Here is a 15428-nt window from a genome sequence, read left to right on the forward strand (position 1 = left end):
CCGCCAGCCCAGGGGAAAACTTGGAATACCCTCCGCGGTCTCTGGACCGCGGAGCGGTATTTTGGAGGGGGGAAGTCTGGCGGGCGGCCTCCGCCGCCCGCCAGACTTAGAATGAGGGCCATAGTTATATATCTTGCTTTGGGTCAGACGCTTCATCCGTTGCCGTTCACATTGTCACTCACAGTTTTTCTGCCCTGCGCAGCGCCCGCTGTGATGCTGTGAACCAGCTCAGGCTACCCACCTCCTCCCTTGGCTTTAATGACTCGATGAAGCCTGTGCACATTGTTTACATCCGCCTAAAAGGAGTTCCTTTCTGTTCAGCAAGAAAGCTGGCTCCAAGTGTGCTTTACTATTTATTCATTAGCTTTTTATACCGGCTATTTGTTCGGGCGGCACTTTGGCAGCCAACCCAGTATTTAGTGTCTGCTTCTTTAAGTGCCTGTCATGAAGAGTTCAAGTGCCAGTGTTCTGTCTGCGACGTCAGTGCTAAAACCATGATCAGTACAGCAGCCAAATCACAGAATCCATTTTACATATTGAACATTGTTTTCCATAAAGCAGTCATGTTTAGGAGGGGCCACTTTTTCATTTTTATTTTTGTGGTATATATTTTCAATAATAATAAAAAATAAAAAAAATACCATCCTCCTAAGGCCAGGTCTATTGACTTTTCCAATGCATGTTAAGGTTGCTATTGTATAGGGTTGAATTGATACTATAGCTGCCTGAAAATTAAGTGCTGCATTCTGGTCACATTCATAAAACAATAATGGTAGAAATCATGGCATCACTCAAAGAATTGTTTCAAAAAATATCCCTGGTAGAACAGGCACATCAGTGAATGTTTGTAAAATTTAGCATTTTCTTGCAAACATATTATGGGCACGTTGATGTGGCAGTTTGTTTTAATATGGCATTTTTATTTTTGTGGCACATGCTGAAAAAAATGTAACTACAAGTATGGTAAGGCCAGACCAACTGGCTTTGCAAATGCTTGTTTTGTCTTGAAGCCTTCGTGCACCAACCCATCCCTTATAGTTTTTTAAACGCATGCATTACTAATAGGAAATGACGGAAGTGCACAGGAGGTGCCGCCTGTCACATGTTGATGGCCAACTAGTGGTCTGTGGTTATTCAGGGAAAGCACATTTTAAGGTTTCTGATTCTCTGTACAAGTTCCTCTTTCCCCTGCAAGGAAAACCTGCCCAGGCTTTGTAAAGTTTCTTTACAAAAGCAGATTTTGCTGTCCCCTTTTTTCTCACATGGTTACATGTCCCTGCATTCTCTTCCACAATCACTTTAGGTTCTCTGAGGTGGATACCTTCATCAAATGTTATGTAATGTTATGTTTAGTTATGTTTGTGTTATGTTTAGTTATGTTATATTTGTCTTATGTTTAGATATGTTATTTTTATAGTATGTTTAGTTATCTTATGTTTATTTATCTTATGTTTAGTTATTTTATGGTTAGTTATGTTATGTTTAGTTATGTAATGTTTATGTTATGTTTAGTTACTTTATGTTTAGTTATGTTATTGTTATGTTATATTTATATTATGTTTATGTTATCTGTTGGACCTGGCCCTTTTTATAGGGTCATACCTAAACTTTTTGCCTTCCTCCTCCTATTTTTCTGACCCTTTTTGGTGACCTTAGGACTCTGGGCACTTTACCACTCCTGATAAGTGCTAAAGTGCATGTGCTCTGCCTTCTGAACTTGGTATGTTTGGCTAACACCTGATTGGCACATTTAAGTTACTTGTGAGTCTCTTGTACAGTGGTATCCCGATACCCAGGGCCTGTAATTAAACACTACTAGTGGGCCTGCAGCGCTGCTTGCGCCACCCACTGAAGTAGCCTTTCAGACCTGTCTCAGGCCTGCTAGCACAGGGCCTGCATGCGCAGTTTACTGTCACAGGGACCTGGCATCTACATTTACTTGCCAGGCCCAGAACTCCCCTTTTACTACACATGTCACCCATAAGGAAGGCCCTAGCTAGCCCTGTTGGCAGGGTGCTGTGTATGTAGAAGGTAGGACATGTGCCTGATTGCGTAGCCTGTCCTGGTAGTGACAAACAGCATGTTTGGTTTGTCACTGCATGAGTGCTGCCGTCTCAGAGGATTGCATTGGAAATGCCTTGCCGTATGTGTAAGGGGTATTGTCTGATCTATGAGGGGCGGCGTAGGCATGTTTGGTAATGGTAGTGAGAAATGCTGCTTACTGGTGTAGGTGGATTTTTTATTATCATTATAGAAATGTCACTTCTAGAAAGTGAGCATTTGTCTGTGCTAATGACTGGTATTTTGCAGCTTGACTCCAATCCACGTCTGGGCAGAGTGGTAGCTGGGCCCTGTGCATACTTTTCAGACAGCCTGTACACAGGGAGGATGGAGGTGTCACAGAGATGCTTCTGCATTTTGAATGGTCTTCCTGGGCTGAGAGAAGAGGAGGTGGGGCACACATTCCTCTGTAAAGGAACGGGCGGCACTTTGGCAGCCAACCCAGTATTTAGTGTCTGCTTCTTTAAGAGCGCAAGAAGGAGACTAGCTCGTTCGAGCCGCTGCACCGCCCACCCGCTGCCCTCGGCCGCTTTTCCTTTTCGTGCCGGGGAAGCCCATGGAGAGCTCTCCCATCATCCCCCTGCACTGAGGCTGGCTGCCGGTGTTCTCCCACCCACACAGGGGACCCGGCAAGATCACCCTGCGGCGTCAAGGGAAGTGGGTGCTCCTCTCCCCCACCCCCGGATGAGTCGCCTACCTTCAGGGGCATTTTGGCTGTATCAGCTAGACACGGGTCCGGACGGAAACCTCACCGGAGGCCCCATTCCCAAGTGGGAAATAGCGCACTTTCCCTAATAGGAGCGGGACGTGCGTGTCCCTGTCTGCCTCATAATCCCAGCGCGGGCAGGCTACGACCTTCGCTTAGAAGGTATTATTCACGTGATGTGCCCAGTTTAGTAACATTCATTTGATAAGCCCTGCTGATGATGATATTGCGTGGGTTTGGTGCATGACACATGCCAGAAGGGAATGTTTCATTGCATGTGCATACATTATAGTGACTTGGCCCTCTTGCTAACACGTTTATTCTGACTGGTGCCTTTCTGGTAATACTGGTGACTTGCCATTAATGGGGAATGTTACTCATGGTGATGTCTTGTCATCTCTGATACCCTGTATTGTTGGTGATGATGTTTATTTGGCAACTGCCTGTGTAGCAGGGTATTCCTCATGCATGTTGTTTTGCTCTAATGATGTTTTATGCAGCACAGTTTATTTTTATATAACTGGCTGTTGTGTTTCCTTTGTGGTGTATTTATTGTGGCACATGTGCTGTGTGTGTTGTCCAATCGCCTTACACATAGACTCTGGGTTACACCTGACTGCACGTGCCAAGTTACCGAGGGTGTGAGCAGGGGTTATCTTAGGTGTGTGACCCCTCGCCCTGACTACACTGGGTGTGTTCTGCCTGGCTTAGGTGCATATCCCAGCCAACCAGAAACACCATTTCTAACAATATGTATATGTCATGTCTAGTAATATTATGTTTAGTTATGTTATCTTTATGTATGTTATGTGTATGCTATGTTTAGGTATGTTATGTTTAGTTATGTTATGTTATGTTTAGTTATGTTATGTTTATCTATGTTATGTTTAATTATATTATCTTTATATTTTCTTATGTTTAGTAATGTTATGTTTATGCTATGTTTAGGTATGTTATGTTTAATTATGTTATGTTTAGTTATGTTATGTTTAGTTACGGTATGTTTATATTATGTTATGTTTAGTTATATGATGTGTATTTTCCTTATGTTTATTTTTGTTATGTTTATGTTATGTTATGTTTATTTTATGCTATATTTAGTTATGTTGTGTTTATGTTATGTAATGTTTATTTCATGCTATGCTTAGTTATATCATGTTTATGCTATAGTATGTTTTGTTATGTTATGTTGCATTATGTTATGTTATGTTTCGTTATGTTATGTTATGTTATGTTATGTTAAGTTATGGTATGTTATGGTATGTCATGTCATGTCTTGTCCTGGCATGCAATAAAGTCATTTGTTTATATTGTGGGCGTTAGTAGAGTATACAAGTTGAAATCCAACGGCAATGGTGAGGGCAGTAATACACAGTGTCTGTGATAGCCTTGGTACTGCTCTGCATCCATTATAGCCACCTCTAGAGGAAAGTGAACAGCATCTCCTGGTGGTTCATGGAGCCCTGCTAGTGGTGGCTAGGAACACCCTTGCCAAGTGTATATGTCGCATGAGTGGTAATACATTGGTGATGTTATGAGGTCACCTCTTAGACCCCCATGTCTGGTGTCTCTCTCTGACCTGTAACAGACTCAACCATCAGTAGAACAGTACTCAACACATTTGTGGCCCTGACCGTAGAACAGTCCTGCTTTGAGCTGCACTGTAAGTCTAATGTTTGGTGGATACGAAAGATGGCTTTGTGTGGTGCGAGAATGCAAAAAACTACCTACTGCAGAGTATCCTCCAAATTCTTTAACAATTCTGACGTAACCACCATTAAGTGTCATTCTGCTACATGGAGCTGCACCCATCAGCATATTCCCCATCCAGTCATGCAGTAACTTTAACTGCTAACAAATGTTAGGTCACATTTCTTTTTTCAAAGCTAGGCATCTTCAAATAAATAAATATTTTCAACATTGAGAGAGGGTTAGATGCCAGGGTATTGTCTGAACGTTTATGTAACCAATTTACCTTGAAATCTATCAGACCAGTTCTCCAAAGTCTGGGGAATTCATAAACACTTAACAGTCCATTCAGTGATATTATCAGTTACTTCACTTTAATAGCCTCCTCTTTTGGATGAAACTCCTGGAGTAGGGACGGCTTAATAGTGGAAATGAAGTGAGTTTCAGAAACAGTTACCCTTGCCACCTCCCATAACCTACAATACATTGAATGCCTACTCAGCACAACACCTTTACTGAAGAAATACATTTTATTTACATCAGAACCAGCTGTAAATAGAAAGGTATGTAATATAATTTGTGCCTAATTTTAGCAAGTGCTCTCCTACTTCTGGGTGCATGCATGCTGAAGTGTGTTGGAGACTTTTGTAATCCTTTACAAATTCATGTTGTGTTCTGTGGATTAGGCAAGCAGAGGAATCTGGTTAAACCTGGCATTCGCAGGACTTGTATGTGACCCATGGATTTTCCAGGAGCACTCGTGGTTGGTCTGGCAGTGTGAGTGTGGATGGAAGGGAAGTCTCAGCAGAGGCAATCAGCCTGGCAAGGTTGAAGCTACAGATCATCTTGGGCAGCCCACAATAAAAACAGAGCTTCACCATGAGATATGTCTTGAACTCTCCAACGACTACAGCTCACTTGAAGAAAAGATTAAAAAAATATTATGAATAATTTACAGAACCTGTGACCTCAAAAGGCAGCCACCTCAGAAGAACTGGATGGTGGTGGTAGCAATCTACTCTCACCACAAGACCCTCTCCCAAGAATTGGATCCTTGCCACAGTCATTGCCTTAGAGTTCTTGATGGAGGGACGAGTTCTCTCCCCTCATTGTAGACAAACTCTTTCTTTAAATGATGCATAACAAACCTTATTTCTCCCTTTCAAAGCAATAGCCACAGGCACAGGTGTGGCACCCTGCAAGAGGGCACTGAGACTGCTGCTAGATGCTGTTGGCCAAGATGGCACCTCCACCAGGATGTACGTACATTAATGGCCCACGTCAGTCCAGCGTGCACGGCCCAACTCCCTTAATGCCACACCAAGTGCACACTGGCAGTTTCCATGGCACCGGGCGATGTACACCATGCCACTGGCATTACTACCCCAGCTAGCTCGGGTATCACAGTATGAACTGTTTCCATGACTCCTCAATGAGTACACAGACAGTTTCTTACAGTCTCCACAGTTACCCTTTGAAAGTCTCCACAATGCTGCCATGAGCACCCTTTGATGTGTCTCCACATTGCTCTGATTAGTATTTGTTGTAAATTCTCTCATTGCTAAGAGTAGAACGTGTTACAAGTCTCCACAATGCAGTGGTTAGTACCCTGAGCAAGTCTCCATAATGCTGTGGAAAGCACACATTGAAGTAACCACCATACTGTGGTTTCCAGCCCCCGCAGGTCTCTGCAATGCTGTGGTAAGTACCCAATGCAAATCTCCAAAATGCTTAGGTTAGTACCTTTTGTAAATCTCCACATTTCAGTGGTTAGTACCCATTACAAGTCTCTACAATGGAGTGGTTAGTAAAAGCCGTAAGCCTCCATTATGCTGTGGTTAGCACCTGTTCAAGTCTCCATAATGTAGTGCTAAGTATCCGTCACAAGTCTCCACAATGCAGTGGTTAATACCTGTTGCACGTCTCCACAATGCAGTGGTTAGTACCCTGAGTAAGTTTCCATTTGCTGTGGAAAGCACTCACTGCAAGTCTCTACCATCCGTTGGTTACCACCCTAGGCAAGTCGCCGCAATGCTATGGTAAGAACTCCTTGCAGGTCTCCAAACTACTTAGGTTAGTACCCTTTGTAAGTCTCCACAATGCAGTAGTTAGTACCCATTGCAAGTCTCCATAATTCAGTGGTTAGTACCCATTGGAAGTCTGCACAATGCAGCGGTTAGTAGGCATAATAACTCTCCACAGTGCTGTGTTTAGCACCCTTTGCAAGTATCCACAATGCTGTGGTTAGTACCCTCAAAATAGCTATAGTTAGCTCCCTATGCACAGTGTCACATTTAGTATTTAGTGCACAGTTCCTTTATCCACTGGCCCCCACTCTGCCCATCTGCCATCTCATCATGCTGGCCTCTTGCCTCTGGGCAGAGCGGTGCTTCTCCGCTGTAGGCTGGGACTTGTGATGGTTCCCAGATCTGACTGCCTGAGGCTTCTTCCCACATAGTGAGCAGATACTGACTCCTACTGCCCAGCACAGAAGCTATGACAACTTGCTCAGTCTGCAATTCACATTTCAAAAATGGTGCAACTGAAGATCTCCACAATTAGTTTCCCAAGACTACAAGTCAGCCATAGCAGATAGCACACGCAAGAGCAGCCTTGCGGAAACCAACACTTGAATAAATGCACTCAAACTTGACACATAGGAAATTTGTAACACTACTTTGTTTATAAAAATACCATTGGGACCACTTTTAAAATAAAATTTTACTCTCATCTTTCCCCTCCCATGCCCTGTCCCGCAACACATCTCTGTAGATGATATTTGCTGCAGTCTTTCACTCAGTGACTCCATCCCTGGTGCTGCACCTGTGCACTGAAGTATGTGCACTAAGCACCAGGTGAACGCATGCATTAGAGGCTCTAGATTGCTGGCATTCACATCCCTGTCTTGATTGAACCCCTCCTGCAATTCCATTGTGGGGTTTGGCTCTGCATGTTACTCGGTCCACTAAACCTCTGTTACCCATTTCCTCCTGTTGCATGAATTGAACCCGTCACCTAACATGAGAGCACTTCAGTACCTGCTCCTGAGACCATTATCTAATGTGGGAGCTGTTTCAAATGCTCTCCTTTTTGTTATTAGTGCCTTTGCCAATTACCTTATATGGGAGATTTTTATTAAGCACTGCTGGCACTATCCTTCAGCATGGGAGTAATTCGGTACACACTTCAGACCTCATCGCCTAGTAAAGGAACTTTTTGGTGCATGCTTCAGAACTCATCGCCTAGCAGATGTGCTCTTCAGTGAGTGCTTCAGAACTCATCAACTGGGAGAGTAGCTCTTCAGTGCATGCTTCAGAACTCATTGTGTAGTAAAGGAGTGATTCAGTGCATGCTTCATAACTCAACTCCTAGTAGAGGAGCTCTTGGGTGCATTTTTCAGAACTCTTCCCCTCGTAGAGGATCTCTTTGGTGCATGCTTCAGAACTCAGGGCCTAGTAGAGGAACTCATTTCCTGGAATTAATTTCCTAGTATTGAAGCTCTTCCAAACATGGTTCCAGACCCATTCCCTAGTATGAGAGCTCTTTGGTGTGTTTATGAACCCATCTTCCAGTATGAGAGCTCTTTGGTACATATTTGGGAACCATTCTTCTGGTATGGAATGCTTCAGAAAACATTTCCCAGAGCTTTTCGGTACATACTTCGGAAGCCATCACTCACTAAGGGAGCTCCTCTGTACTCTCTAATTAAACCATCCTTCAACAAGGAAGCCCTCACTTTAACTCTCATGAACTCATGCAAAATGAGAGCTCATTGATAGAGCCCCTGAACAAGTCCCTAACACGAGAGTAACTCAGCACATTCTCAGGTGCATAGCAATCAATAGTGCGGCAGGTGCAGTGACACTTGAGTAAGGGACCCATCGCTCCCCAGATATGTCTGCCTTTTACTGGCCAGGCAGTCACCTTACTCCTCTACCCATCCCTTAATCAGGGGCATAACTTTAGGAGGTTGTTTGGGGTGTGACATTTCCTCAATAAATGCATACTTGGCCTCATAGTCGTTCAGGGGCCCCTGAGTCGGGTCTGCTATGTCTCTGTTGGTTGTTCATCTTACCCCAAGAATAAAGGACAAAACAGTGACTCTTGGTGTAAAACAGGAAGGAGAGACAGAGATCTACATTTGGTGGCTGAATTTCATAATGTGAAACCAGATGGCATGGAATCAAGCTTCCCTTCTTGCTCAGATTCTGTGATCCTAGGTTACATTTTATTTCACAGACCCTCCTTTTACTCACATGTAAACACATTATATTACTTGAGTTCTAGGCCATGTTTAGGGTTTACATGACTATCATTTTTTCATGCAGCACAATGCAGCAAGCTACTTTGTTGTGCTGAGCTGAGGGAAAGGGCAGGAATCCAGTGTATTTACCAGTATATGTTTTTTTTTGGTCCTTTCCTAGCACTGACACACTTTTGGCTGCCTAGCACCAACACAGGCACCCGTGCGTCATGAGGCAAGGGTCCCTGCACTGTGGGCAGGATTGTTTTTGTGCAGGAAGGTTTCCCCAGACTGCAGCACACATAGAAAGAAGAAGCAATGTGGAGAAATAAAGATGGTTCTCCTTGATGCGTCTCACCTGGGGAGGCGTAGCACTTTGATGCATTTCCAGGTCTTCTACTAATGGCAAATTTGGTAATGCACCAAAAGTCATGGGTGGATACTTGGGAACACCCACGCTTTACCCATGGAACACCTACCTTCTTCAAAGTAACATACGACAGTGATTTGTGGTGCTTTGCGTTACTCCAGATTTATCAAGATTTATCAAGCCATGCAGGGATATCAAGGTGGTCTTGTGTAGATTGATAAATGTCACTTAGGTTTTGCGTCACCCTTGCCCGGCACAAGGGTGACGCAAAACCTTGATAGATCTGGCCCTTGCATCTTAGTTCACTAATGGAATTGTCATTGGGTGGTGAGCCTTAATGTTATTAAGTACATGTTTAAAACCTATCACTTTTAATAGATGTCAATCTATGCAGTGCTATAATCTGATGTATTAAGGTGAAAGGCTTTCACGTGTTAAAGACATATACTTGTTTGATTTTTTAAGAGACTGAATCATATGTTTATATTATGTTTGTTGCTTAAGAAACATGCTAAACATTTCTCGGCTTGGCTCGTGCACAGACTCTTTGGGCCAGGCCTTGGCTCGGGATTGGCTCAGCTCGCCCTACTATTTTGCTGTTCTCCCCCTATTTTTACAGTTTGTATTCACAAACTGCATTTCTAATATACTACTGTGTTTTTTGCAGTAGTGCTTTAGAAGTGTAGCTTTTGAATAGCATTTTGTAGTGTGTTTGTAGCACTATTGTAGTACAACAAAACGTAATACAAATTGCAGATTTTCACTAGCCCCAGGACCTTCAATTCAATGGAGACATTACACCTGTGAAGTAAATGCACACTCAGATTTTGTGTATAGCTAAAACCTAATAAAAAGTGTAAGTTACTTTTGTGAATCAGGCCCTTATGGTGACTTGTCTACCAAAAAATAAGAAATCTGCACTCACAGAAGAACTTTTTGAATGGGTTTAAATTTACTACTGTTTGGAGTCCGCAAATATTGCAGTACGAGGCTTGGAAAGCTGCACCAACCTCAATCAAATACTCAAAACTGATGAGATAAATGCTTGTAAATAACCTAACTATTGGGAGTGACTCAGGGTAGCTCAATCAGCCACACAGCAGCCCACCTAGTGCACATCAGTACTGACCCTCTTCGTCATAGAAGCCGTCCATCGCACAAATTGGTTGTTTCCTTCCTCCACCGGGACATTTGAGATTCCCTCCTCCCTAATCCCACTGACAAAGCTACACCCCTGCCCATGACATGAGAGCTCTGGTGTCACTCAAACCTTCCCTTACCTGTGTGGAGCAAAGCTCTGAAGCTGGCGCCTGCGACACTCCCAATCCAGCTCTTCACTGGGTTTCTCATTCTGAAGGTCAAGTGAATGTTGATGTGAGTAGAGGCAGGGACTCCTTCACACCTGTGCCCTTCCTTGGCTTTAGAATCAGAGCCTCCTCCGGCTCTCTGTAGCCCTGTGTTTACAGACAGAGACTACTCTGGTTCTGTGTAGCTCCTTTGTTTAGAGACAGAGCCTCCTCCGATGCTACGCACCCCTGTGTTTACAGACAGAGCCTCCTCTGGTTCTCTGCAGCCCCCCTGTTTAGAGAAAGAGCCTCCTCTGGTTCTATGCAGCCCGTGTTGTTTAGAGACAGAGCCTCCTGCGGTTCTGTGTAGCCCGTGTGTTTAGAGACAGAGCCTCCTCCGGTGCTGTGCAGATGCCTGTGATTAGCTGTGCAGTCCCCTGTGTTTACAGACAGATCCTCCTCTGGTGCTGTGCAGTCCCTCTGTGTTTACAGACAGAGCCTCGTCAGGTGCTGTGCAGACCCCATGTGTTTACAGACAGAGCCTCCTCCAGTTCTGTGTCCAGTCCTGTGTTTACAGACTGAACCTCCTCCGGTGCTATGCAGTCCCTCTGTTTTTACAGACAGTATCTCCTGTTGTGCTGTGCAGCCCGTGTGTCAGGGACAGAGCCTCCTCTGGTGCTGTGAAGTCTCTCTATGTTTACAGACAGAGCCTCCTCCAGTTCTGTGCAGCCTGTGTGTTTACAGACAGAGCCTCCTCCAGTTCTGTGTCCAGTCCTGTGTTTACAGACTGAACCTCCTCCGGTGCTATGCAGTCCCTCTGTTTTTACAGACAGTGTCTCCTGTAGTGCTGTGCAGCCCGTGTGTTTAGGGACAGAGCCTCCTCTGGTTCTGTGCAACCCACTGTGTGCACAAGTCATGGCTAGGCTCGGGCAATCTTTCATGTACTCAGTGTCCTCCCTTCACCCACTTCCCCTCTTGTGAGCCTTCCTTTACTTCTCATTGCCCACAAAGAGGAACTAGCTGCACTTGGCAACAGCTAACCTCTAGGCTTGCCACCAAAAGAGCCTCTGGTGTCAGCAGAGTTTCAGAAGTGAACACTGCTCTACTCTTAAACCTTTACTGGGAAACCTTATTTTTCACCTGTATTTCAATACATCTTTTGAAAAGTGGAACACGCCCAGTCAGCAGATCAGCTTAAGTGAAATAAACATGCTACAACCCGAACAGTTCATGCAAGTTTTATACTTTGTACAAACATGCCTCTGTTGAAGACTTTCACTTCTTCTGTGAGATGCCCGACGAGTGTTAAGGCTGCCCTTCCAGTAGAGGCCCCAGACTCTGGATCTCAACCCCAAACTGAATAGAAAACTCTCAAGTCACCTGGAATACTAAAGAAGAATAGAAACCTCATCTCCTCTTTCTTTATCAGGAAAGCAGTTATCTCACACGTCCTGGAATCATTTGACCATGCTGGTTTTCACGTTTACAAAGGGTAATGTCCTGAGGATGACCTCTGGCAAGTGATTATGTCCCATGTGAAGGAGGCCGAAACAGTTCGACAGTTGATACAGAGGTTAGAGGAGTGTTTGATCAATGCAGACATTTCATCAATATTTAAGGTGAATACACAGTGCCTATATGCACTCTCTTGGGGACCATCTGAATGCAGTCACCCCACTGGGACTTCATTTGTTGAGGAAAACCCTGGTAAGGACTGAATATTTCTCTATGCTAACGAATAGGTCCCTGTGATCTCATGTGTGTACTTTGATTCTTGATTTATGTGTAATTAATTGTGTATCTTATTTTTGTATGTCATATATTTATGTACATTCATGTTTACAATTAATGTCTAAAATCACACAAAGTAACTTATATATGAAGATTGTATTACTCAGTACTTGATATATGGCGACTGGGGTGTCTGTTCATTCTGTTTTTACTCCACGTAGCAAGGGCAGGCATCACCAATTTGTAGGGGACCCTGGCGGAAGCAGGTCCGCCCCAGACAAATGCCACCATTGTAGCCGACCTCAGTGCGTGTTTTGCTGCCAAAGCTAATCCCAATTATGAGAGGTTTGTGCTGGAGCAATCCAAAAAAGGTCCTGCAGAATCCATTGACTCTTTTTATACCCAACTTAAAGAACTGGCCAGTACATGCACTTTCAAGGATGAAGGGAAAGAGATTAGGGCACAGCTCATCCAATGCCGTTGTAGAAAAGTGCCCTTTTTGGAAAGGTCACACCCCACGCACTTTTTGCCTGATATCTGTTGCTAACTTGACTGAGTGTGAGCTAGGCTCCTGCTAACCCGTCCCAAGCACCTGTGTTCTCTCCGTAAACTGTACCATTGCTTCCACATTTGGCACACCTCTGGCCCACAGCTAAGTCCCTTGTAAAAGGTACCAGTGGGAGAAACTAACCCAACTCTCCAGTGTGTGGCTGATTGGTTTCTGGCAGCCTGCCACCACTAGACAAGATTCTGACCCCATGAGGTGAGTGATTTTCTGCTCTTGGGAGTCAGGAACAAAGCCTGGTCTGGGTGGAGGTGCTTCATACCTCCCCCTGAAGGAACAACAACACTTGGCAGTGAGCATCAAAGGCTCCTGCCTTTTGTGATATTGACCCAGGACACCCCAGCTAGTAGAGATGCCTGCCCCCAGACCAAGTCCTACTTTTTGGCAGCATGTCCGGCAGAAAAATTAGTAAACAGGAGTGGTGTCCAACCCAGCTAGGACCGCTTCTAAAGTGCCCAGAGTTGAGGTGAACCCCTCTCTTCAGAATCCTCCATCTTGTTTTCGAGGGGGATAGCCAGTAGGGTCAGGAATGTGCCCCCCTCCCCAGACGGAGTAGGCACAGGAAGGGTGTAGCCACCCTCAGGGTCAGTAGCCATTGGCTTCTGCCCTCTGACCCCCTTTAACACCCCTAAATCTAGTACTAAGAGGCATCCCTGAGCCTTTCTCTTCAGATTCCTGGCAACCTAAAGAAGAAGAAGGACTGAAGAGCCACCCAAGCAGTGAAGACTCCAGGCAACAACTGACTTGGTCACAGCCCTACCCGCCTGTCAGAGGCTTCAATACCCCTGCTACAAGAAGACGACTCGTCCTGCAGGATCAGCAACCTCTACAAACCCTCAGAAAACCATCTGCCTTGTCTAAAAACCCAGATCTCCTGAGGACACTAGCACTGTCCACAAAGTAACCTCCAAAAAGGACTCCAGAGCCCTCTGCATCCATGAGTCCTGCACGGGTTGAGCCCTGCTGGCCCACACAACGATGCTGCAGCCTGAATCCAGAGGACCCCCCTGACCGCGACCAGCTCCGGTGAAGATTCCCGATTCTAAAGGTACCCCTGCATCCGCAGCCCCCGTCCTTGGGGAACCCAACAGATGGTCCACCAATGTCCTGAGAGACCTCTACTTACCTGTCCAGCCGTTGGTATACTTCAGTCGAGTCCCCGGACCAAGCCTGCAGCCTCTTTGTGAACCCAGTGTTCCTCATTGAACTGTATTGGGCACCCAAAGCTGTGTTTGCACCCTGCACAGGCCGCCCTGTGCTGCTGAGGGTGTATGTTTTGTGCTGACCTGTGCCCCCTCACCACCCCCAAGTGCTGTTCTAAGCACCCATGGGTCTGTGCCCTGACACCACGGGTAACTACCTCCAAATTGTTCTTTCCTGAGGGCCCCCAGTCTCCATTGGATTCCAGTGGGCACCTGACACCAACGTTAACCTCTGCACCCGGCCCACCCTGTGTTGTTCATGGTGCACCCTTGGTGTCTTCTTAAACCTTGTCTTGTGGACACCTTAACCTCTGAAGACTGGGACTGTAAGTCGAGTACTTACCTGTAAACTGTGCTTGAACTTTTCCTCCACTAGGACTGAATTGCCTTCAATGATTTTTGCACTGTGTCTACTTTTGTTATTGAAAAGTATTGCTTACCTGAAACTTGTGTTTACTTTGAATTACAAACCAAGTGCATTTGATACTTGGAAGTGATATATTCTTAGAACAGCACTCACCTGCAACCAAGTTCCTTTTGGTTTTTAGAAATAAAGTAACGTAGTATATTTTTGATACCTAAAACATTGGCCTGGAGTTAGTCATTGAGTGTGTGCCTCATTTCTGTTGTGTACAACAAATGCTTAGCACTACCCTATGATGAGCCTAACTGCTCAACCACATTACCACAAAAGAGAGAATTAGTATTGTCTACTTTAGTCAATGTAACGTCTCTATACCTCAATCTGGTGTAGTATATACAGAACCAGCTTCCCACAGATGTGCTTCAGTGAAACTAAGGGGAACACATTCTACAAGACCAGGAAACTGAGTACAAGACATCATACTCACATTATGGCAATCAAAGCACTCTCAAAAGCCTGAGCGTCTCACATGGAGATGGTACTGAGCGGGCCCAACAAGAGTAAACTAGTAAATTAAATCGAGAAAGGGACCATTCCGGAAACAAAAGTGAAGAGAACAAGGAAGCCCGGAAAGCCCCGTGTGCATTGCACGGGATTGTTTCCCCACCCCAGAGACTACCTAGCTACATGCAAGAAGCATGTGGACTGAAGTTTGCAAATTTGTGCTGGTCGTCCCCACAAGCCCCCAGACTTGGGAAGCAATCTAAAAGAGCTGTAGCCCCAGCAGAACCAGAATGGGACGCTAAAGATATGGACAATGATAAACTATATCACAACGTTCACGTTGTCCATTCCCTTGGAAGAACCATCCAGTATCTCAGGCAGCTCCAAAGTGTCAAATGCTCATCAAAAATAGCCAGTCATGGCTCTCATGCATATGGTCCATCAATCAACGTGATGGCCAAATAATTGTTCAACAGCCTAGAGAGCAGCCTTCCCTATGTCCCTCCAGAGTAAGGATCTGTGCATGAGGATACAAGAAGCCACCACTCTTGGCATGCATCTTTGTGACAAACCAAACACAAAGGCCTAACACTTCCCAAAAAATTCTACATAACCCAAGGAGAAGAAGGAATGCTACTGAGCTGTCAAGTGTTGCAGGAACTCCAACTGGTTCAATTTGAATTCTAAGTTCACACCAACAAATGTAA

The 15428-nt window shown here is 44.9% G+C and overlaps 1 protein-coding gene across 2 annotated transcripts in view; it reads right to left on the bottom strand.

Annotated features, from left to right (window-relative positions):
• The window catches only part of LOC138246676 (carcinoembryonic antigen-related cell adhesion molecule 6-like), a 167489-nt gene extending 156107 nt beyond the window's left edge, over positions 1 to 11382 (bottom strand). Inside the window, exon 1 of one of the 2 annotated variants that reach the window (XM_069201434.1) lies at positions 10350 to 11382. In XM_069201434.1, the coding sequence (XP_069057535.1) occupies positions 10350 to 10419 (70 nt within the window). In that variant the 5' untranslated portion in view covers positions 10420 to 11382. The remainder of the gene's footprint in view (positions 1 to 10349) is intronic. The other variant, XM_069201435.1, reaches the window with a different exon arrangement.
• Positions 11383 to 15428: the final 4046 nt, after the last annotated feature.

The sequence above is a fragment of the Pleurodeles waltl genome, chromosome 7, assembly GCF_031143425.1.
Source record: "Pleurodeles waltl isolate 20211129_DDA chromosome 7, aPleWal1.hap1.20221129, whole genome shotgun sequence".
In the NCBI taxonomy this organism is placed as follows: domain Eukaryota; kingdom Metazoa; phylum Chordata; class Amphibia; order Caudata; family Salamandridae; genus Pleurodeles; species Pleurodeles waltl.